Source organism: Lynx rufus, unplaced genomic scaffold (genome assembly GCF_022079265.1).
Source record: "Lynx rufus isolate CCGP_SWC_20201006 ecotype Redwood Valley unplaced genomic scaffold, mLynRuf1.p SCAF_7, whole genome shotgun sequence".
Lineage (NCBI taxonomy): Eukaryota > Metazoa > Chordata > Mammalia > Carnivora > Felidae > Lynx > Lynx rufus.
Genome location: NW_025814889.1, coordinates 93729223 through 93754226, shown reverse-complemented (window position 1 = coordinate 93754226; position 25004 = coordinate 93729223). Strand labels below are relative to the sequence as shown.

At 40.6% G+C, this 25004-nt stretch overlaps 1 protein-coding gene and 1 long non-coding RNA gene across 2 annotated transcripts in view; one reads left to right on the top strand and one right to left on the bottom strand.

The window, feature by feature from the left end:
* The window catches only part of CPM (carboxypeptidase M), an 80197-nt gene extending 55466 nt beyond the window's left edge, over positions 1–24731 (top strand). The window contains exons 4-9 of the mRNA XM_047065337.1: positions 4114–4286; positions 6097–6281; positions 6985–7155; positions 10551–10703; positions 20689–20837; positions 22828–24731. Coding sequence (XP_046921293.1) covers positions 4114–4286; positions 6097–6281; positions 6985–7155; positions 10551–10703; positions 20689–20837; positions 22828–23070 — 1074 coding nt within the window. The 3' untranslated portion in view covers positions 23071–24731. The remainder of the gene's footprint in view (positions 1–4113; positions 4287–6096; positions 6282–6984; positions 7156–10550; positions 10704–20688; positions 20838–22827) is intronic.
* On the bottom strand, positions 8673–23367 carry LOC124501298 (uncharacterized). The gene is made up of 4 exons (XR_006959730.1): positions 23284–23367; positions 21440–21566; positions 20895–20978; positions 8673–13122 (listed from the first exon to the last, which is right to left on the bottom strand). It is a non-coding gene; the product is annotated as an uncharacterized LOC124501298 (long non-coding RNA).
* Positions 24732–25004: the final 273 nt, after the last annotated feature.

Below are 25004 nucleotides of genomic sequence, written 5' to 3'. Positions count from 1 at the left end.
TTTTTTTTTTTAATGTTTGTTTATTTTTGAGAGACAGAACATGAGCAGGGGAGGGGCAGAGAGAAAGGGAGACACAGAATTCAAAGCACAGTCCAGGCTCTGAGGTGTCAGCACAGAGCCCGACGCGGGGCTCGAACCCACTAACCGTGAGATCATGACCTGAGCCAAAGTTGGACGCTCAACTGACTGAGCCACCCAGGTGCCGTCCTCAGCAATTTTTAAATTAACTAACTCTTACTTGGTCCTTTACTGTATCTCCAAGATTTTTATTTATCCTCTGCAGTTAAGGACTTGCAATTTGTTTTGGAATGTGGAGACAAACAGAAGATACTTTGGCTTTACATTTATTTACTTGAAAGAATCATGATTTTATTGTTTTTGTAAAAAAATAATATAGGTTTTCTTTAAAAAGTGACACTGGAAAAATTAAAGGAATAAAAATCATGCAGAAGTAATCATTAATATGTGTCAGACATTATTCTAGAGATCTATGGATTTCTGTAGTAAGAGAATGAAAAGGTTTAAAGGATATAAAATAAAATGTGTCATTTTCTATGTTACCCTTTAAGAAGTAGGAGATTTCATTTTACTTGAACAGAATAAAACTGAAGTGAAACTAAAATAATTGGTGAACTTGATAAATATTTTCTCAAAATAAGAAATTATAGAGAACAAACTGATGGTTACCAGAGGGGAGGTGGGCAGGGGATATGCTAGCTGGGTGATGGGCATTAAGGAGGGCACATGTTGTGATAAGCACTGGGTGTTGTCTGTAAGTGATAAATCACTGAATTCTACTCCAGAAGCCAATTTTACCATATTTGTTAAATAACTAGCATTTAAATTAAAACTTGAAATTATATAATTTTTAGCTTTTGATAGTATCTTATGACCCACTACCATAAAAACTTCCTCTCTCGTCTCCTCTTCCCCAGCCCCCACCCTCTGTTAATTATAAACCTTAACTTTTACAGTCTGTTCTGTACCTGTTCTCCCACAGTTGCTCAGTCTAGTTCTATAACTTAATCATAGCTTCTTTACTCTTTGTTTTCATTTGCTTTAGGTTGGATGGATGTCTTTGCCAGCTCATGTCTTGAGTTTTGTCACGCTTGAGAATGTACAGTTGAGATAGTTGAGGGAAAGTCACAGCTTGAACCACACGAGGATTCTGATATGGCTCCCCCTGTACTTGGGATTCAGATGGGCCTTGGGTTCTTCCTGATTCATCCCTCTAACTGAACCATCCAACAGCCCCAACCAATGTTTAGAAATTTCAGGAGCTGCAAGTGATTCCTGGTCACTTCTTCCTCCGTCTCCTTAACCTTCTCCTCTTCCCCAACCCATTGGCTGAATGTTCCTTAAATCACCACACTTTCCACATGTAAAGCAACTTTTCACAAATAAGAGTCACCAGCCCCTCCTCCGCTGGCTTTGGGTAGCTGGGGAAGTAGCTCATAGAGGTTGCTTCCAGAAGTGCTCAAGCTTCCAAAACAGAGAGTTGGAAATCTAGTGTATGGCTCACTTGACTGTTTTGGTTATTAGTTCGTAAGGACTTTTTTAAGTTGAGAATTTTGACTGTAAAAACAAAATTCAGGGTAGCAGAAGAAGATAGAAATAAGTAGGAAAAAATGAAGTCAGAATTGAATATATTTCCACTCTGAAATTCATGGCTATCTATGAATATGTAATTCACATATCCCAAATTTTCTTAGTCCCCATTTCAATTCTGTGTTCGTTAGGATAAAAATATGATTTCTTTGCTTGCCAGTGAGGGGAACAAAGTTGAGAAATTACCATTCGAGGATTGCTCATCCTTTGTCACAACGGTGAATCGATAACAGTGGAGTTGTAATCGGAAACTCTTCCCGCTCGCTGCCTGCATTAATGCCTCTACAGCACTGTGCTTATTTAATCACCTGCTGCCCCGCTTCCCCATTGACTAACCCCTCAACAGCAATCTGATCTTAGGTAAGAGGCAAACATTCCTTACTCAGAAGTAGATTCTTTGAACCCAGGAATAGAGAGACAAATTGATGTAGCCTCATCAAATCTTTCTATAATAAGGTTGAAGTGTAAATTACTTTTTTTTTTTTAAATATGGTGAATTTTCACCACTGGGGATTATAAAGCAAGATCTCTCATAGGTCTTTGGTTTCCCGATCACTGGTGATACATAATTTTAGGTGGATAGGACCATTTTTATTTTCACTGTCCTGCATTTACTTATTTATTTATTTATGAGAGTGCGCTTGTGCACACATGCCAGTTAAGGGCCGAGGGAGAGAGAGGGAGAATCTTAAACAGCCTTCACACTCAGAACCCAATGCAGGGCTCTATCCCATGACCCTAGGATCACGACATGAGCTGAAATCAAGAGTCGGCCGCTCGACCGACTAAGCCACCTGGATGCCCCAGTCCTACTTTTTAAAAAATGTACATTAGAAACATATCTAGCAAAATCTGTAAAGAACTCACCTAACTCCATACCCGAAAAACAAATAATCCAGTGAAGAAATGGGCAGAAAACATGAATAGATACTTCTCTAAAGAAGACATCCAGATGGCCAACAGGCACATGAAAAGATGCTCAATGTCACTCCTCCTCAGGGAAATACAAATCAAAACCACACTGAGATACCACCTCACACCAGTCAGAGTGGCTAAAATGGACAAATCAGGAGACTAGATGCTGGAGAGGCTGTGGAGAAACAGGAACCCTCTTGCACTGTTGGTGGGAATGCAAACTGGTGCAGCCACTCTGGAAAACAGTGTGGAGGTTCCTCAAACAATTAAAAATCGATCTACACTATGACCCTGCAATAGCACTGCTAGGAATTTACCCAAGGGATACAGGAGTGCTGATGCATAGGGCCACTTGTACCCCAATGTTTATAGCAGCACTCTCAACAATAGCCAAATTGTGGAAAGACCCTAAATGTCCATCAACTGATGAATGGAGAAAGAAATTGTGGTTTATATACACAATGGAATACTACTTGGCAATGAGAAAGAATGAAATATGGCCTTTTGTAGCAACGTGGATGGAACTGGAGACTGTGATGCTAAGTGAAATAAGTCCTACAGAGAAAGACAGTTACCATATGTTTTCACTCTTATGTGGATCCTGAGAAACTTAACAGAAGACCATGGGGGAGGGGAAGGGGGAAAAAGTTACAGAGAGGAAGGAGGCAAACCATAAAAGACTCTTAAGCACTGAGAACAAACTGAGGGTTGATGGGGAGTGGGAGGGAGGGGAAAGTGGGTGATGGGTATTGAGAAGGGCACCTGTTGGGATGAGTACTGGGTGTTGTATGGAAACCAATTTGACAATAAATTTCATATTAAAAAAAACATATCTAGCAAAATGATAATGACACAAAGGTTTTCATTTTTCATGTAAGTGAAGAGTGAGCCAGTTTAAAGAAAATATAAACTAAGCAGTAGTGTAGATAATGTGCAGATAGGGCAAAACATTGTGAGGATGATGTGCAGACGACTGAAGTTTCAGAAGTGTGAGAACATGGCAATCAGACGTACACAGATATGGCAAAAATTGCACAAAGGTGCAATAGGGGAATATTAAAATCGAAACCTATGTAAATTGTGCTGATTCCAAACTTGGATTTTCCCCTATTAAAATCTGCATACATCTAATGCAGTGGTTCTCAGTCCATCATCCACCAAGACATGCATGGCGGCCTTCGGCCACAGCGGGCATTCTCACGGAGACACACGCTCCCTTGCCCTCTCTGAGCCACCTCTGCTCCACCACTCCAGAAGGTATTCTGGAAGGCAAACAAATTGGAAACATAATAAGAATTACTTATTCTACCTAGTTCATTTTTTAAAAAGCAAATTATTTATAGATGGGTACTTTTTTTAAAAAAAAATTAACTTTTTTTTTTTAAATTTTGGCTAACAAATAATTTTCGGCACACCAGTGACTGATTGCCACTTGCCAGAGTATCCGTATGTTTGAGAAACAGTGATCTCACAACTGGTTTGGGTTTCAAATACCAAACTTATCTAGTAGAAGCCCTTGATGGGGAATTTGCACTTTGGAGACTGTTTTTCTTTCTGACCTAGTAATGTCCCATTTTCTCTATAACACAGACTGTTGGGCGGGAGCTGCTGCTCCATTTAATTGAACATCTCGTAACCAATGATGGAAAAGATGTTGAAATCACAAATTTAATCAACAGTACCCGGATACACTTGATGCCTTCAATGAACCCAGATGGATTTGAAGCTGTCGTAAAGCCTGACTGTTTCTACAGTAACGGAAGGTAAGGATGGGCTAGTCTATTTAAAACAAAACAACCACGGGGCACCTGGGTGGCCTAGTTGGTTAAGTGTCCAACTCTAGATTTCACCTTAGGTCATGATCTCGTGGTTCATGGGTTTGAGCCCCTCATCAGGCTCCAGGCTGGCAATGTGGAACCTGTTGGGATCCTCTCTCCCTCTCTCTGCCCCTCCCTAGTTCGCTTGCGTGTGCGCACGCTCTCAGTAAATAAACAAACTTTAAAAATAAAAAATAAAACAACAAGGCCCTCATCAGATAGTAGCCCAAGGCCTTGTTAGTGAACCAGCTCATAGCATGTGTCATGTCATTGCCATGTTGAAAACTCTTCAGGCTGCCGCAGCTTTGAGAATGAAAAGTGACGTCCTGAAGAAGGCTGCTTTACTCCTGTGGCCACCCTACTGCTCACCCCGCTCCAGCTGCTCAGAGTCCCCTCCGTCCCCAGGAATGAGCTGGCTCTTTCTCGCCTCAGGCAGTGGGCACACCTCATTTCCCACTCCTTACCCCTCACACTGCTAATCAATGTTTCCTCAAAGACTCCCTCCCTAACCTATCCTGTATTAGGTCCTCGGTTCATATCACCTGCCACTTTACCTTCATAGCACAAATTTAAAGGTCTGATTTCTTTTTTTCATTTTTTTAAAAGTTTGTTTATTTTTGAGAGAGAGAGAGAGAATACAAACGGGGAGGGACAGAGAGAGGGAGAGACAGAATCCGAGGCAGGCTCCAGGCTCCGAGCTGTTAGCACAGAGCCGAATGCTGGGCTCGAGCCCACATACCATGAGATCATGACCTGAGCCAACGTTCGTCGCCCAACGGACTGAGCCACCCAAGTACCCCTAAGGTCTATTTCTCTTTGAATGTCTGTCTCCTCACAAATCTATAAGCTACCCGGGGGCAGGAATCCTGTCGCCTGTGTTCCTCACTGTTAAATCCCCAGGGCCTAGCTAGGCCTTCCTTCAGTAATTACCGGTTGGTTTATTAAGCCAGTACAAGAACTAACCAAAAAAGAAGAGGGAGTCTTGTAGTAGTTCTCATCTAAATAGTTTATTTTCTCGAACTCTGTCTCAGGAAGTTTGGAATTTCTCAGGTGTCTAGTATATATTTATATTTGTGCAAACATTTGTTTGCTTTTACCAAAAATAAAATCTCACCACTCGATTGCACTCAACTTTAGGGTTTTCTAGCATATTTAAACATGGCCGGTCCACTTTCCAGAAATATATTTGTGTAAAGTAGTATGTTCCTGTTATCAATTGCTATGTAACGAAACCCTCCCCAAATTTAGCGACTTAAACCTTTTTTATTTACCCTCAATTGTAGAAGTTAGGAATTTGGACAAGATAGAGCAAGGCTGGCCAATCTCTGCACCACGTGTCTGGAGCTTCAGCTGGGTGTGGCTGAAACAGCTGGACTGGGACATGAGTGGAGTCTCAATTCTGGCTGTCACCTGGGTTTCTCATTTCTCCACGCGGACTCTTCACATGGCTAGTATCGGAGTCTCAGGGTTCCCAAAGGGAGCATTCCCAGAGCAAAACCCTAAAACACACACTTATCAAACCTCTGCTCACATCACAATAGCTACCATCCCACTGGTGAGAGCAAGTCACACGGGAGGGGACCGGAGGTTATGTGAACGCCAGGTGTGGTTCATCGGGGGCCACCAAGACAACCGTCCCCAGCCCTGTAGTCGCATTTTGAAAAACAGCTGGTGCCCAGACAAAAGGTTTGCATGTTGCATGAGTCTACTTCCTCACATACCATCAATAAAACCTAAAATATTCTTTCTTTTAAAGGGAAAATAGTAACTACTATGACCTGAATAGAAACTTCCCAGATGCTTTTGAACTTAATAATGTATCGAGGCAGCCTGAAACTGCAGCTGTCATGGAGTGGCTGAAAACAGAGACGTTCGTCCTCTCTGCAAACCTCCACGGCGGCGCCCTGGTGGCAAGTTACCCGTTTGACAATGGTGTTCCAGGTAGGCAGACACGGCCCCAGCTCTGGCTTTCTGAGCCCAGAGTGGAGTTACTGCTCTGCGTCTGGAGGGGACGGATCTTCCTCGGCTTGCCTTCTCTGCCAGGGTAAAAGGGCCTCCGCGTCTCCCCTCTGGGCCGTCCTGCCCTCAGTTGATAAACCATAGATGGGCGGTGTGGCTGAGCTGGTCCCCGACAGGATTATTTGAGATTCATCAGAAAAATAATAAAATTGGGTTAAAATACCCTACAAGAGGCAACGTGACTGAAAGAACGTAAAACAAGAACTTGCCTTTCTTTGCTGATCATGAGCGATAATTGCCGACTGCTTTTAAAACTCTGTGGGATAAGGTATGTACCAGGGACTTAAAATAGTACAGTGGCTTTATTTACCCCCCATGGTACGTAAGGAAAGTTTCCTGCCCTCCAGAAATTAGCAAGAGGGACTAAGAGGGTACTTATGAGCTGATGGAGGAGGCCTTTGAATATGGCTGTGGTGTATTTTGTATGATGCCACTTTGCGTATATTCCCTAAAAACTAGGAGAAAGAGCAGAAGGGAGCGGAGCGTTCATGGCAGGGCATGGGCTTCCCTCTAGTAAAGTAGAGCCTTCCTGTGTGACCGGACGGCACATTTGCTGACGGGGCGCTGCGTGTTTCCGCGTCCTCCAACACGAACTGAAAGGCATCGGTTTGTTTTTCACACACAGCAACTGGGACGTTATACTCCCGTAGCATAACCCCTGATGACGATGTGTTTCAATACCTTGCACATACCTATGCTTCAAGAAATCCCACCATGAAGAAAGGAGATCAGTGTAAAACTAAGATGAACTTTCCTAATGGAATTACAAATGGCTACTCTTGGTATCCACTCAAAGGTGAGTTTCTCCTCTAGCTTTCTCCTTATTGACTTCCTCCCCATGTGCCAGCTGGTTTTTGTGGACCCCAGCAGTTGTCAAAGTTTGTTAGGTGGTGCAGTCCCTCCAGTTGCGTCTCTGTCAGCTAATGTCACAAAAGCAGTGGGGGGTGACTGACTGAGCGATGTTCAGATACTTGTTCAGCATTTACCTACTCTGAGCCAGAAACTGTGCCAAGAAAGATGGACAGAACACAGACCCTACCCTCAAGTTTAACAGGAAGAGCCACGTGCAAATGAATAATTGTGGTGGCAGCGTATTAGAATAAAAAGGAGAGATTTAGAAAAGGTACAGCGTACCCCAGAGGTGTACTGTAAGGCCAGGGTGCAGGAGGGAGTAGAGAAGACCTTGGAGAAATGTGATGCTTCTGCGGCATCTAACAAGGACAGTGGCTGATCCAGCTCATTATGGCCACGCGCCAGTGGGATCGAGCTATTGCCAGATCTTCCGGTTTGTAAAATAAGCTGAACTTGTACGTGAAATATCTTGATCTTTTTTTTTTCAATATATGAAATTTATTGTCAAATTGGTTTCCATACAACACCCAGTGCTCATCCCAAAAGGTGCCCTCCTCAATACCCATCACCCACCCGCCCCTCCCTCCCACCCCCCATCAACCCTCAGTTTGTTCTCAGTTTTTAACAGTCTCTTATGCTTTGGCTCTCTCCCACTCTAACGTCCTTTTTTTTTTTTTTTTTTTTCCTTCCCCTCCCCCATGGGTTCCTGTTAAGTTTCTCAGGATCCACATAAGAGTGAAACCATATGGTATCTGTCTTTCTCTGTATGGCTTATTTCACTTAGCATCACACTCTCCAGTTCCATCCACGTTGCTGCAAAGGGCCATATTTCATTCTTTCTCACTGCCACGTAGTACTCCATTGTGTATATAAACCACAATTTCTTTATTCATCAGTTGATGGACATTTAGGGTCTTTCCATAATTTGGCTATCGTTGAGAGTGCTGCTATAAACATTGGGGTAACAAGTGCCCCTATGCATCAGTACTCCTGCATCCCTTGGGTAAATTCCTAGCAGTGCTATTGCTGGGTCATAGGGTAGGTCTATTTTTAATTTTCTGAGGAACCTCCACACTGTTTTCCAGAGTGGCTGCACCAATTTGCATTCCCACCAACAGTGCAAGAGGGTTCCCGTTTCTCCAGAAATATCTTGATCTTAAAGCCATTTTGCACGCTAAACAAAAGTGCTTTTCCAGCCGGGTATGGGGGCAGTGAGGGCATGCTTCCACTTTTCTGTCCTTGGAACAGGAGGGCCAGGTGAGAGAGGGGAGGAGATTGCCTTGTGGGGGTCACAGGAGGGGGGCGTAATTCTTGTCAAAAGGAAGAATGGGAGAAGAAGCCGAGGGGTGTAAGAGAACTCACACGAGTCAGGGGCCTGAGAGAACGGAGGGACCTAGGGTGGAAGAGCCAGGGGAGACCGGGGGCTGGAAGGGGGTCTCGTTGCTCAGCGGAGAGGGCCCCGTTTGAGACCTACCTCTAGCAGGCCATAGGCCGTACTTGGGTGATAGGCCACTTTCCCGGTCGTCACTGTGGACACACAGACCGTCAGGTAGCCTTGCACAAGCTGGTACTTGTGTGTCTCTGCCAGCTTTCCAGGTGATGGGAATTAGCACAGACCACGACTGGGAGCTGCAGGGCCAGCGAGACAGCACCGCACCCCCACTCTCTGTTGGACAAAGCACAGCCCGCCCTGCCCCGCCCCGCAAGCCTAGTCCCTGCTCAGCACTCCCCCAGGGAGGACAGGGCTCCCTCCTGCCCCGTGGCAGAGCGGTCCTGCACTAGCGTCATCTGTCACCTTCCGGACACATCCAGGTGTGCTTGCGGGAGGTTAGCTAGGAACCTGGTGTCGCCGTTGGGAATTGTTTCCGAGTGTCGCTGTGTGTCGGCTGTGTCTCCTGAGGGAAAACGCAGGCAGAGCCAGCTACGTTGAGGAGCTTAGAACACAGCATCCTGGCTCAGCCTGGAGGTTTTGTCCTCGGGGCCCGGCGTGCCTCATCCACAGGTGCACACACTCTCCACACGTAAGCATCCTCACCCCTGCGTGCTCTGTACACCTGTTTTGCCATTTAAATTCTTTCTGTCCGAGAGCCGTCCAGCCAAGGGCTTCTGTTTTATTATTCTCGTCCTTTTTTCTGTTTTCTATTTCTTGGTGAAAATGATCTCAGAGAGAATACAAAACTTAGAAGGTGAGTAAAGGATCCAGAAAGGACATAGAAATTCTTCCTGCTAGAATCTAGATCTACGTAGATATTAATCTAGATAATATTTTGATGTATCTTGACTATTTTCTTAGTATGAGCTTTTTTTCTAATTCAGTACTTCTGAAATACCCTGATGGAATTGAGAATATGTATTTGATAGGCAGATATCAAGTACAACAAGTTGAAATCTGGCCGAAAGTCCTTCCTTCAAAGTTACCATATTTCAAAATCCAAGATGCCACTGGTTGGAAAATACACCATACCACCAAGGAAGAAAAAACAAATGTTTCTGGCCAAACTCATGCCACAATGATGGTTTTTAGCCATCAAACTTAAGACACATCCAATTCAGAGATTTTAAAATATGAAAATCTTGCATCTTAGAAGATAGGAAATATGATTATACCCTTTTGAAAACTGGGTTTTCAGAGGTAAGAACCAGAAACTGAGCACAGGTGACGGCAGCCCCGGACGCAAGGGGGCCTGGGTCCCTTCTCTCCCGAGAGTTAGCACAGCAGCCTTTCTTTCATCCCCTGAAGCAGTTTGGTGTCATAAGAGCACGGGGTCCGCAAGACAGCCTGTGCTCTGGGCTCGGCCTTCACTGGCACGTTACTTACCATATGTGATTGTTTCCCCATCTGTAAAATACGGGCGACAAACTCTTCAAACGGTGCCCGGTAATAGTGAACACTCACTAAATGTCAGCCACTATTATTCCGCCGAATGAGTATACTTAGCTTACATGTGTATTTATGAATGGTTTGCAAAAACATTTTTTAGAAGTATCACTCTCCGTTTAAAATGATTTTCACAGAAGAAGTGTACATTGATGAATCCTGTTTGTAATGTATGATCAGGGGGAAAAAAAAGGCTGACCCTTCCCCTGCCCCTCAGTTGATTTTGATGCACAGTTGAACCTTAGCTCTGATCCAGTTACCCATATGGGAACATTTAGGATTGCCTGTTCATGCCTGGGTAATAAAATGGCAGGCCGTGACTTTATATGCTAATATGTCAAATTCATCTTTTCCTGTTTAAATGTACTTTCTTTGCAACGGATTCATTTGTCCCCAAGGTACAGGATACTTGACTCTGTTCCAATTTTAGACCTTAAAAAATTAAATATGCTTGTGTTTAGGTGGAATGCAAGATTACAACTACATCTGGGCCCAGTGTTTTGAAATTACATTGGAGCTGTCGTGCTGTAAATATCCTCATGAGGAGAAGCTTCCATTCTTCTGGAATAAAAACAAAGCCTCATTGATTGAATATATAAAACAGGTGCACCTAGGTTTGTAAGATTTTTCTTATTAATTCCTCTTAACACAAAACATGGCATCTGGCAAAATGTTTGGGTTGAGAAAATGCAAGTCCCTGTTTGTTTTCTCGGTACAGCCTCATTTTTAGTACCAGAACTAATGATGAAGAATTTTCTCTGTATGAATATCTGCAGCACGTGAGAGTTACAGTGCTTGTCAGCTCATATAAGAGAGAGCATGAGGTATGCTACTCAGTGTAGGGGTATGAAATCCACAGTACTTCACATTTTACATGTTGAAGCCCTAGAAATCTGGCAAGAGATCCAGGAAAACAGGTTATGACTCTGTTACATCATCACCCGTTTAGAAAATGCCAAGTTTGCTTGCCACTTGTCACACAATATCATAGATCCAGAGAACCCTGAACATGCCATTTTGCATTTTTTCTAGTCCTGGGCTGGTGACCTGGCACCATTGGCTTCAAACCCCTCACAGCCTGCAACTCTGCCAAATGATCTGGTCCTGGGAACCTTCCCAGTCTAGTCTGGTTTTTGACAGCTATCTAGCCTTTGTCATAGACGGACAGGCTAAATGTGGCAAGAGTGTTTGTTCTCGAACATGTATGGCAGACTCGCTGGAGGGTTTGTTAAAACACATCCCCAGAGTTTGATTTAGTGTGCCTTGACTGGTTAATCTTTCCCAAGGAGATGCTGCTGCCGGTTCAGGGACCTTGCTTTAAAAGCCATCATACTGCTTGTGATGGTGATGGATTCAGGGAGTTCAAATGTATTTAACCAGGCTGTGTCTCTTTGGGCAGAGTGTGGAAGGCTCTTCTGCATTGCCAGAGCTTAGTTTTCTCCATTCATATGGCTTGGGGGAAGAAACATATCAGAAATTGGCACAATAGTTATGCTACCCCATCAAGCCCAAGTAGAAGGTGTGTGTTTGTGTTGAAGAGGTTTGCCTCATAGGCCTGCTATATAACTGCACAATTCCTGGAATTTTCTGCGTGCTTCACGCCAAAGCTTTCCACCTGCTAAAGAGACAGAGGCAGTTGAGGAAGGGAAGAGTCAGAAGCACAGGGGGTACAGGGCTGAGTGCAAGGACAATTAAGGGCTTCTCTGGGTTCCATATCCCTAAAATGGATGCCCCTCCCTCCTTTCATACCTCTATCCCCAACCTCCAGCACCCTCCCCCCACTCCCCGCCACCCAAAAACACAAGCGCACAAAGATTAGTGGTGAATTCACAGGGCTGTGTCAAATGTCTCAGCCAGTTCATGAAGTAGGCTGATTCTCTGTGATGAGATGTTAAAAAAGTCATTATTAGCATTTATTTAGATTATTGGGTCCTTCTCCTTTTTCACATCATCAAGCTTTGTTTTGGGTCTTCTCCTGATTACTATTCTGGTATTTCACCACTAGATTTTCATCACGAGGCACATTTAGCCTTTCTACTGTATTTCTACCTTTAATGTGTTCCTCTGCCTATTGTAAAATTTCTCCTCCATCAACATCAACGCGTGACTGCAAGCTGGACAAGGAATATGCTCCATATAACTGCACTATTTTTGGAATTTTAGTCTAGCAGTAAAAATTATTTGCTAAGCACTGAATTAAGGTGGGCTCTGAAATATCATGGTGACCTAATAATGCCAACGAAGGAGCTTTATAAACTGTCACTTAACATGCAAATTATAGCATGTTAAGTAATTCTTAATTTGGAGGGCTTACAAGTCCATTTACATTAGGTTTTATAAAGAGTATTTATCTGCCTGTCCCTATAATCAGGTATGCACAATCTACTTAAAAGTATATATAAAGCACATCAACCCTGCCCCCTTGTGGTTTAAGACAGAGGCAGGCATTTTCTTTTTCTAATTTAATAATGAAAACCGATTTCAAAATATTGACAGTGTGGTTACTGTTACTGGATAGAAAAGTTCTCTCAATTTTGGTATGTAGTAGGAAGCCAAAGAATATCTTTGCTTAGGGATGATGGGAGCAAACACCTTCTTAGGGGTATTACTGTGGTTTAAAGAAAGTACTGGTATTTGTCAAGCTGTGTTTGCATTCACTGGCTTAGCTTCATCACTTGCTTAAGACGCCTCTGAGACTTTGACCCATCTGGAAGTCTCCGGCCTACCTTGTCTGGGAAGGAAAGGCCTCCTGCACCAATAGAAGGGGCTGGAAGGTGGTACATATCACCCCCATTTTACAGGTGATGAAACAGAGTCCTAGGAGCTGGGATTTACACTGAGACTTGACTGGGTTCTTTCTGTCACACAAAGCTGTGATGACGGGACATATCTGTACTTACCTAATGTGTCAAAAGACTTCCTAAGAAGGGCAGGATGGAAGTATCTCTTCAAAGAATAATGGCACTGATACCCAATGAATAAATGCATAATCAGGCTACTAACTTACGACTGATGTTTGTGGTTGGGTACTACCTAAAGACCAAAAGGATAAATACCAAGTCAGAGAAATAAATATAAATGAAACTTTTAGAAGAGGTAAAAGAACAAATTACATGAAAATTGAGGTTAACATAGCTGATGTCTTCTGAAAATACTAGAAGGAAATACAACATTTAGTAATTCCTTCTCTGGGGGGAAAGATGAAGAGTCAAGAATTAGGAAAGAAAGTAAAAGGCAACTTGGGTCAACCAGAAGTCTGTTTAATGTTTGAGACAAAGACGTTTCATTTTAAACTTTTCTGAAGGAAACTAGTATGTGCCTCATATTTTTCTGCTCTAGTAAATAATTACAAAGTAGATAGTTTGGGGATAGTTCAGGGTCATTTTTTTCATTGTGGAGTCTTACGTCATTAAGATGATTTGTCATTAAGCGAGCAAACTGGAAGGTGAAAAGTAACATTTAAAATGAGAAGAGTCTCTTTTTCAAAATACATAAACTTAAAAAAAGAGAGGGTGGGGGAGACAATCCCAAGCAGGCTCTGCACAGCAGTGCTGAGCCTGATGCGGGGCTCCATCTCATGAACTGTGAGATCACGACCTGAGCCGAAACCAGGAGTTGGATGCCCAACCGAACCACCGAGGCGCCTCTAAAATGAAAAGAGTCTTTAAATATAAATGGCCTTTTGTCAACTGTACTCCTGAAATTTCGAGGGGTGGGGTGTGGTCCTGGATTCAGTGGGGGCTCTGGGGATTAGTGTGGATTTACAGCCATGCTGTACCACTTGGCTGTACGAGTTTAAGTTTAGTTAATAATCCAAAGCCTTAGTTTCCTCATCTGTAAAACTGTGATAATTATTGATGTGAGGATTCAAAGAGAATATGCACATTAAGCACTTTGCCATAGAGCCTGAAACATACTAACTGGTCACTAAATGTTCACTCCTGTTGTTAGTAATAAGACACCTTCAATCAGTTCCATGATTCCAAGCAATCTTGGGATTATAATTGTTTCACATGTAGTTTGACCAGGAGACAAAACTCTTAAGTCCCTTGCATAGATAACTATCTTATTATAAGTACACTGGCCTTTTTAAAAAGATTTTTTAAGTAATCTCTACACCCAACATGGGGCTCAAACTCATAATCCCAAAATCAAGAGTCACATGTTCCACTGATTGAGCCAGCCAGGCACCTCCCCACCCCCTTTTGTTTTTTTTGTTTTTTAATTTTTTTTTTTCAACGTTTATTTATTTTTGGGACAGAGAGAGACAGAGCATGAACAGGGGAGGGGCAGAGAGAGAGGGAGACACAGAACCGGAAACAGGCTCCAGGCTCTGAGCCATCAGCCCAGAGCCCGACGCGGGGCTCGAACTCACGGACCGCGAGATCGTGACCCGGCTGAAGTCGGACGCTTAACCGACTGCGCCACCCAGGCGCCCTCCCCCACCCCCTTTTGTAAATACACTGGCATTTTTTAGTTTAGGATTTAATGGAATCCACTGAGGGCAATGTCATAGTAGTTTGGTGACTGAGTAGACAACTTGGAAAGGAAAGGAATGGACTTAGATTGTCATCTGTGTTCTCTCATTTTGATAATCTGTGTTATTAATGGAATATTTGACAACAGATTTAGCCTATAAATACAATTGGTAGCCTGACTGTATTTTAAGTTACATCCAAAAATAAGTTTTCCTAGTTTTGGTTCAAGATGGCAATGTAGGAGGATCCTGAACTCCTCTCCTCCCACAGACACACCAAATCTACAGCTACATATGGGGCAATTTCCTCTGAAAGAAACCCAAAAACTACCTGAGCCATTCCTACACATTGGGTGAGGGAGAATAAAACTATATTGCAACGAGTGGGAGAGGTTGAGACACGATCTTGCCATACACCCCCGTGCCTGGTGCAGGCACACATCAGGAAGGAACTTACACCTCCAAGCTTCTCCCTGAGCCGCAAAGGGTTTGAACCCCATATTTGGCACCCTATTGTTAAGAGCTACACCAAAGAGACAATCCCTCAAAACACCTCACTTTGAAAGCCATGGGACTTGCATCCACAAGACCCTCAAGGCTGTATCGAACTTCAAGGATTCACACAGATTCAGTTGGCTACCTGCCAGGGCCTTGTGCAGAGCCCACCAATTGAAAGATGCCCAGTTTTTGGGTTTTTTTTTTTTTTTTTTGTGAAAGAGGCCTATTTGCTGCTCTTAAAGCTTTGGCCTGAAGGGCAGACACCTAGATTTAACACACATCTAGGGGTCTACTGAAATATTCTCCAAAGATGGAGGCCAGCAGACACCATGTGTGCACTCTCTCTCCCTCCAGGTCACCAGTGTCTCCCAAAAAGGAGTTTATGCAAGCGTCTGGTACCTCTTGGTAGCTCTGGTAGCCAGTGGGGTTCGTGTTCATGGGTTCAACAGGACACTGGCAAACAAATAGTTCTTAACTGGCTACCACCCCAGGGCTCAGTGTAAAGGGAGCAGGGAGACACATCCAGTCCCCAGTCTTCCCCCTGAAAGGTTTTTTGGATACTTTAAGAGCCTCTGCCTGAAGGTCTGGCTTCTAATCAGCCTCAGTCTAGGTACTGACAGGTTTTGGCACAACTTCAACTACTGGGATCTACTAAGAATAAAGTAGGCTGCTTAGACAAACACAAAGGTTTGAGAAACAACCAAGAGCTAGGGCAGAGTTGAATTATAAGGTTCATCCACAAAAGACCACTCCTCCAAGACTGGAAGAGGTGGCTGGGTGGCTCCATCAGGTGAGCATCTCACTCTTAATTTTGGCTCAGATCATGATCCCAGGGTCATAGGATTGAGTCCCATGTCAGCTCTGTGCTGGGCATGCAGCCTGCTTAAGATTCTCTCTCTCTTCCACCACCCCTCCGCCCCACCCCCCTCACTGGTAAAAAAAATATTTAATAAAATTCCGAATAATCTAATGTTGTAAAGGTAGTGGGTTTATCACTTATAAAACTATTGTAAGCATTAAAAAACAAAGCAAATATATAGCTACAATAATTTGTTTATCCCAAGGTAAAAAGATGTAAAATGTGGGCTGGAGGGAGTAAACATGCAAAGGTTTAGAATGCTATCAAGTTATTATCAACTTAAAGTAGACTGTATTATGTACGTCTCAAGGTAACCACAAAGCAAAAACCTATAGATACATAAAAGATGAAGGAATCTAAGCATACACTAGAAATCCAACAAATTACAAAGGAAGAGAATAAGAACAAAGGAATTATAAAACAGCCAGAAAACAATTACCAAAATGGCAATAAGTACATACCTATCAATAATGACTATAATGTAAATGAACTAAATTCTCCTATCAAAAGACATAGAGTGGCTGGATGGAGGAAAAAGAAAAAAAAAACAAAAAAACCACAAGACCCATCTGTATGTTGCCTTCACAAGACTCACTTCAAGACAAAAGGACACACAGACTGAAAGTGAAGGGATGGAAAAATTTTCCATGGAAATGGAAACCAAAAGAAAGCTGGGACAGCTATACTTATATTAACAAAAAAAAAAACCAGACTAAGATAAAGACTGTGATCAGAGACAAAGTCATTATATAATTCTAAAAGAGCCAATCCAATAAGAAGACCTAATATAGGAGTACTTAACTATATAAAGCAAATATTAGCAGACCTAAAGGGGAAAATAGACAGCAGTATAATAACAGTAATGGGATTTAATATTCCATTTTCACCAATGGATAGATCAGACAGAAAATTACTAAGAAGACACTGACCTTAAACGACACGTTAGACCAGCTGTACTTAATAAACACAGAGCATTTCATCCAACAGCAGCAGAATATACATTTTCTTCAAGTGCACATGGAACATTCTCCAGGATAAATTTTATGTCATGCCACAAAATGAGTCTTAATAAGTTTACAAAACTGAAATCATATTGACCATCTTTTCCAACAATGGTGGTATAAAACTAGAAATCAATTACTAGAAGAAAATTGGAAAATTCACAAATATTCAGATGTGAATCAACATGCTGCTGAACAATCAGTGGCTCAAAAGAGAAAAATCAAAACCTTGAAACGAATGAAATAAAAATACAACATAGCAAAACTTACGGGATGCAGCAAAAGCTATTCTAAGAAGTTCATAGGGATAAATGCCAACACTAAGAAACTGAGATCTCACAAAATTGTTGAATTATTATATTTTACACCTGAAACTAATATAACACTGTATGTTTACTGGAATTAAAATTTTAAAAAATCTAAAATAACCTAACTTTACACCTCAACTTAGTTTGTTCTCAACTTAGGGGAAAAGAACAAACTAAGCCCAAAGTTATTAGAAGGAAGGAACAAAGATCAGAGAAGAAATAATTGAAATAAAAACTAAAAAGACAATAAAAAGATCAACAAAACTAAGAGCTGTTTTTTTTTTGAAAAGATAAACCTTTAGCTAGACTCACCAAGAAAAAGAGAGCAAGAACTCAGAAATGAAAGGGATGTTGCAACTGATACCACAGAAATGCAAAGGATCATAAAAGACTAAACAATTGTACATCAAAAAATTAGAGAACCTAGATGATCGTTAAATCCATGGAAACATACACCTACCAAGACTGAATCATGAAAAAAAATAGAAAATCTGAACAGACCTTTTACTACTAACTAATAAAAAATATGCCAGTAATCTCCTAATTTAAACAAAAGCTCAAGACCAGATAGCTTCACTGGTGAATTCTACCAAACATTTAAAGAAGAGTTAATACCAGTCCTCTTCAAACTCTTCCAAAAAACAGAAGAGGAGATAACTCTCAAATTCATTTTACAAGGCCAGCATTACCCCAATAGCAAAACCAACAACACTACAAGAAAATTACAAGCCTATATACTTGATGAACACAGATGCAAAAATCCTCAACAAAGTATTAGCAGACCAACTTCAACAATACATTCAAAGGACCTTGATGAAGTGATTTATTCCAGGGATGCAAAGGTGGCTCAGCATCCACAAATCAATCAACATGATATACCACATTAACAAAATGAGAGATAAAAATAATATCCCAATAGATGAAGAAAAAAAAATTAACAAAATTTAACATCCGTTTAGAAAAACTAACAACAAAGTGGGTGTAGAGGGGAATGTACCTCAACATAATAGAAGCCATATATGAAAGGCCTACAGCTAACCTCATAATCAACAGTAGAAGTTTTTCTACTAAGGTCAGGAACAAGACAAGGACACCTACCCTCACCACTTTTTTTCAACATAGTACTGGAAGTCCAGAGCAGTTTGGTAAGAAAAATAAAAAGCATGCAAAACAGAAAGGAAGAGGTAAAACCCTCACTTATTTGCAAGTCACAATACTACATATAGAAAACCCTAAGGACTCTATCAAAAAACTGTTACAACTAATAAATTCAGTAAAGTTGCAGGATACAAAATCAATATACAAAAATCTGTTGTATTTCTCTAGTCTAATAGCAAACTATCAGAAGGAGAAATTAAGAAAACAATCCCATTTAAAACTGCATTATTGACAAGAGTAAAACACCTAGGAATAAATTTCACCATGGAAGTGAGAAAGACTTGTACACAGAAAAATATAAACCTTTGATGAAAGAAATTAAAAGCACAAATAAATGAAGATAATCCATTAATTAGAAAAATTAATATTGTTAAATAGTCCATACAACTCCAATCTACACAGTGCGATACATATCAAAATTCCAACAGTGTTTTTCACAGAGAGCAAACAACCCTAAAATTTGTATGCATCCACAAAAGACCCTGAATAGCCATCTGAGAAAGAAGAACAAAGCTTCCTGATTTCAAACTATACTTCAAAGCTATAGTAAACAAAACAGTAGGATATTGGCATAAAAACAAACACATACATCAACTGAACAGAATAGAGAGCCCAGAAATAAGTTTAGGCATATATGGTCAATTCATTTATGTCAAAGGAGCCAAGAGTATACATGGGAAAGGACAGTCTCTTCAATAAATGGTGCTGAGCAAACTGGACCACTGTCTTATATCATACACAAAAATTAAAATGGATTAAAAACTTGAATATGCAACTTGAAATCATAAAGCCCCTAGAAGAAAACATAGGTGGTAAGCTCCTTGACATCAGTCTTGGCAATTATTTTTTTGGATTTGATACCAAAAAGCAAAGGCAACAAAAGAAAAAATAAGACAGGTGGGACTACATCAAGCTAAAAAGCTCTGCACAGCAAAATCATCAATAAAATGAAAAGGCAACCTATCGAATGGGAGAAAATATTTCCAAATCATATATCTGGTAAGGGGTTAATAGCCAAAATATATAAGGGATTCCTATAACACAACAGCAAAAAACAAACATACAAAACAAAACAAAACAAAACAAAACAAAACAAAACAAAACAAAACAAAAAAAACCCAAACAATCCAACTTAAAAATTAAGCTGAAGATCTGAAGAGGTATTTTTCCAAAGACGACGAGCAGGTACATTAAAAGGTGCTCAAGATTGCTAATCATCAGGGAAACGCAAATCAAAACCACAATGAGACACCAACTCACACCTGTCAGAATGGCTAAAAATAAAACACAAGAAACAAGTATTGACAAGGATGTGAAAAGAGAACCCTTGTGCACTGTTGCTGGGAATGTAAACTGGTGCAGTCACTGTGGAGAACACTATGTAGGTTCCTCACATTAATAAAGAGCTACACAGTATGATCCAGCAGTTCTGAGTACTTATCCTAAGATAATCAAACACTAACTTGAGAAGATATCTGCACCCCCACATTCACTGCAGCATTATTTGCAATAGCCAAGACATGGAAGCAACTTCAGGGTCTAATGATGATCACATAAAGAAAATGTATATATGCACATCACTTTTTCTTCATGCAAAAAAAAAAGAATCCAGCCATCTGCAACAACATGGGTGGACCTTGTGGGCATCGTGCTAAGTGAAAGGTCAGACAGAGAAAGACAAATACCATATGATCACCTTTATGTAGAACTAAAAAAAAACAGAGGCACCTGGCTGGCTCAGTGGAGTGTGCAACTCTTAATCTCAGGGTTGAGTTTAAGCCCCATATATGGTGTAGAGATTGCTTAAAAATAAAATCTTAAACACAACAAACAAAAAATTCCTACTGATTTGTAGAGAACAGATTGGTAGTTGCCAGAAGCACGGGGCGGCTAAAATGGGTGAAGCTGGTGAAAAAGTATAACTTCCAGTTATAAATCCTGGGGATTTAATGTTTAGCACAATGAATACAGTTAATAATACTGTATTGTATATTTGAAATTTGCTGAGAGTAAATCTTAAAAGCTCTCATCACAAGAAAAAATTTTGAATTATGTTAACTAGATATATTATGGTGATCATTTCACAAATAAATCATTGTTATACATCTGAATCTAATATAATGTTATATGACAATTAGATCTCAATTTTTTGAAACAGTTTACCTTCCCTTAAATACTTTATTGTTATTATCAAAACAACTTAATAAATATTGGGCATATTTTTCTTAAGTAACTACAAGAATTTATTTCATGTTATAAAACACGGTATTAACATTTAATGCTCTTTTTGTCTTGCAGGTGTAAAGGGTCAAGTTTTTGATCAGAATGGAAATCCGTTACCCAATGTAATTGTAGAAGTCCAAAACAGAAAACATATCTGCCCTTATAGAACCAACAAATTTGGAGAGTATTATCTCCTTCTCTTGCCTGGGTCCTACATAATAAATGTAAGTATACAGCCCTAGTTATTGTTATTAAAACACTTTAGAACTTGCAATACTTACCCAGAAGGAATCTGAAATAAGTCTGGAAAGTCCCAGAAGTAGATACATCAGGACAGAAGGAAAGGACAACATCAGACATGGCATCTGGCAGGGAGTGGGAGAGGGTGAGAGTGATAGGAACAAACCAAAAAAATCATGTTTTTCCCCAACTGGCAATGTTTTTAATAGAAGCCAAGTTCTATTTCTTTTGATCCCTTTTATGATAAAAGACAGAATGACCCTTATTAATAACAATAATTAAACAATGTAGCCAAAGTACTTCCAAGCTTCATGGAATACCATTTTAACACCCATTTCATGAAACATAATTTCTGCTATTAAGTGGATTGAGGCACAGATTCCTTAGAATTCATTATAAATAAAATTTGATCCACAGACCGACCTATTTTGCAGCCCTTTCATAAGCAAATGATGGTGAGTTCCAATCAATGCAAGTAAAGTTCCAGGTTTAATTCTATTAAGATGTTTGAGTCATTTCTTCCTAGGAGGAGGCTTGGACTAGTTTGAGCGCAAATAGGTTTTTGTGAATGAATTAAATGAAGTACCTGATTTAGTTGACCAGGTTGTGCCCGTTCCTCTTTGATTTGACTTCCTCTAAGAAACTCAAGATTCTTCTGCTTTGCTTAGTGAGTCTGATGCCAGCTATGGTAGTCGTTCTGTACAGAGTGACTCCTGGGGAAAAAAGTCATCTATTCTGTAGTAAAAACTGGCCCTGTATTTTATAAAGGTGAAATAATGAAAGGCATGTTTTTCAATTTATACAACTGCAGGATTCAGAGCTTCTCTGTTCCGTAGGTTATCCCCACAGTGCCCAGCAGTGGGGGCTCATCAACTGCTAATCCTCTTGTTAAGAATCTCTCCTAGAACCAGGAAGACATCAATTCACTGTGAATCTTTGCCTTGAAAGTCCCCTTATATTCCTGTTACACTGACATTTCCATTCTATGATAAGGGGAGGCGGCTCCTTGTAATGAAGCTAAATTATTTTTATGTAATCCCAAAAATAAGTCACACACTTACAAAGTTATGAATTGTTCATTTCCAGTTAGACTAATGTAGTACCTATTGGCTTTAGCTACTAGTTCTGGGATAAGAGTGGAAGGCAAGACTTTGGAAACTGAAATGAATGACTAAAGTATATATTAGTGCCCAATAAATGATTTTCCCCATTCTTTTCCTTCTCTACCATATATACTAAAAGTATTTCTTAGTGGACATGGTCTGTAGTTAGGTTAGCATTTGTCTTATTTTTTCTGGTATCTTCTACCAAAAAAATAAATCTAGCTTAAGACTCAAACTCATGGAAAAAACTGGGTAAAATCAAAGCTTTCTGAGGAAGCAATAAACTTGTACACTTAGATCAGCTGCAAGGAAAATGAAATAAATTAAAAAAAGAATTCCACTTACGAATAATATCGATACCCAATCAGGATATAAGTACAGACTTGGGACAAAGGGAAATTGTCAACTCTTTACCTTTGCTCTCCATGGAAATGATGGGGATACAGTCTGTGGCTTTCTTCTCCTGGCTTACATCTCCAAATAAAGGACCTGTCTTTATTTCACTTTATAATTCTTGGGGCAACAGCATTAGCAACGGTGGTCCCTATCAATAGGCATTGGACAATTCATTCAGTGAGCAGGACTGAAGCGGTTACCAGCTGAGGAGGCCTGGCAGATGGTTACATGTGTTTCATAGAGGGCACACTTGTAGTGGTGGACATTAGTGTTTTTAGTGCTGGCCCCACAAAACATCTGAAATCACTCAGATAATTCTTTTTTTTTTTTTTAAGTCATTGGCTTTATTCTTTATATTTCTAAGATAATATATTTTTAGTTTTATTTAACATTTTTATTTTTTTATAATTTTTTTTTTAATTTACATCCAAAGTAGTTAGCATGTAGAAAATAATTGTTTCTTGTTTCCTCTCAGGTTACAGTCCCAGGGCATGATCCATACCTCACAAAGGTGGTTATTCCAGAAAAATCCCAGAACTTCAGTGCTCTTAAAAAGGATATTTTACTTCCATTCAGAGGGCAACTGGATTCTATCCCAGTATCAAATCCTTCATGTTCTAAGATTCCTCTATATAGTGATTTGCCAAGCCACTCAGAGGCAACAAAGCCTGGTCTGTTCTTATTTTTAGTGACTGTCTTTCACGTATTTGTCAAATAAAGCAAAATATGGAACACACTCCCCATCATCACCTGGAATCAGGGATTACTCATGCCAGGTTACTGCAACTCTCAACTCCCTCTGTGGGACCTTGACTGAATAAACTCCATGGTCCTTCCCTAAGAAGACAAATGGTTGTTTCCAAATCACAGCAAGCTATGTGTGGTGATAACAAAAGCAATGATTTAGTCTTGATGAATGGAAGATACCTACCTTTCAAGTACTATCCACTTATGCTCAATCGTGAAGTTGTCTTAGAAATTTGTAAGAAAAACTTGAGAATCAAGAAAGAAGTTCCTGCAAGAAAAAAATGGAGCTAATTTTATATACGGAGAGCCAGATGAATATAAGCAATGAAGATGAACCATTCATTGATTACTTGCTATATACAAAACCCTGTGGTGAATGCTAGATGTGAAGATATATAGTAATTACTAGTGCCAAATATAATTCTCAGCACGTGGAGAAATGATAGCACTGGAAATATTTCATTTCTCAGATGTTCTGAGGAGAGAAAATAGGCAACAATGTCTCAGTGGCCCACAAAAACATGGGCCTGATGGGATGACAAGGTTGTGTCTACAGAGCCCCAAAATAACAGGTCAATTAAGTGTCCCTGCCTTCCTGCGCTCAGATGCCACATCAGTTACACTGATGACCCCCAAATGTGTAAGTCCAGCCTCTTGCCAGAGCTTCAAACTCCAGTCCAACTTCCCACTGTACATATCTACCTGGATATGACCCACAGGTACCTCAAATTCATGTAGAAATCACACACATTTTTCTCTCTAGAGCTGCTCTTCCTCCTGTATTTGTCTCAGTGACTGGTACCACCAAACTAGAAACCTGAGTGTTATCCTTGACAGTTTCTTCTCCTCCTTCATCCCATATATTCAGTCAGTCACTAAAGATTGATGTTAATTACAAATGTTGATTGATCTTCCCTCTCTCCATGGCTCGTAACGTTGTCAAGTTTAGGCCACCATAGCTCACTGGCACCACGGTGACAGTTTTGCTAGTCTCTTGTGCCCAGCCTTCTCCTCTTTAAGTCCATCTTCTACATGGCACCGAGGAAGAGGATCTACTCAAAACAAAAACCATCAGTCAACTGCTTGTAGTTCCTATACACTTAATGTGCTGTTTATGTACTATATCTGGAATACCATTGTGACCCACCACGACATTTTCTTTCCCACTCCTTTAAAATTCAGTTCAGGTATCAACTCCTCTAGGAAGCCTCTGCTGACCATGATTCCATTCCATTCCACCCCAGCAACCCCTTCCCAGTCAATCTGGAGACCTTTCCTCTTTGCTTCTCTAATGTGTTACCTCTATTATTGAATTTACAACTGTATTATGATCTTGTACTTTCATGTATGATTTTCCCTAATAGAATGTGAGCTCTGAGGCCAGAGTGTATTTAATTTGTTTGGGAAAATTCATTTTTATATCCTCAGAGCCCAGTACATAGCAGAAACTGAATGAATGAGTGAAGAGTTCCACAAACCTGCTACTCCCAGTCTCTCTCAGAAACTGTTGGGCTTTGAGTCATTTTGTCAAATGAGGTCCAATGCTTTGGCAATCTCCAGCTCAGTAGTAACACTGACAGAAGAGTGTTTTCAAATACTTGTCAACAAATAAATTCAAGTATGGTGTTTTTACTACGCTTCGCATTTATCCTAAGGTTCATAGTAAACATGTTACCTGTTAGCACAAGCTACCTTTTTTAAATTAGAAAACAAAATTTTTACCATTAGTACTCATTTTGAAGCAACTGTTGTCTACTATCATGAGAGTTAACCCATCTTAAAATATTATATATAAGAATTAAGGGTGGGGCGGACATCACAAAATAGCAACTCCATGAGCAGGTTTCTAAGTGCTGTGTATTGCTCATGGACTGTGAGTTGCCTTCGTCTTTCAATTGGAAGTTC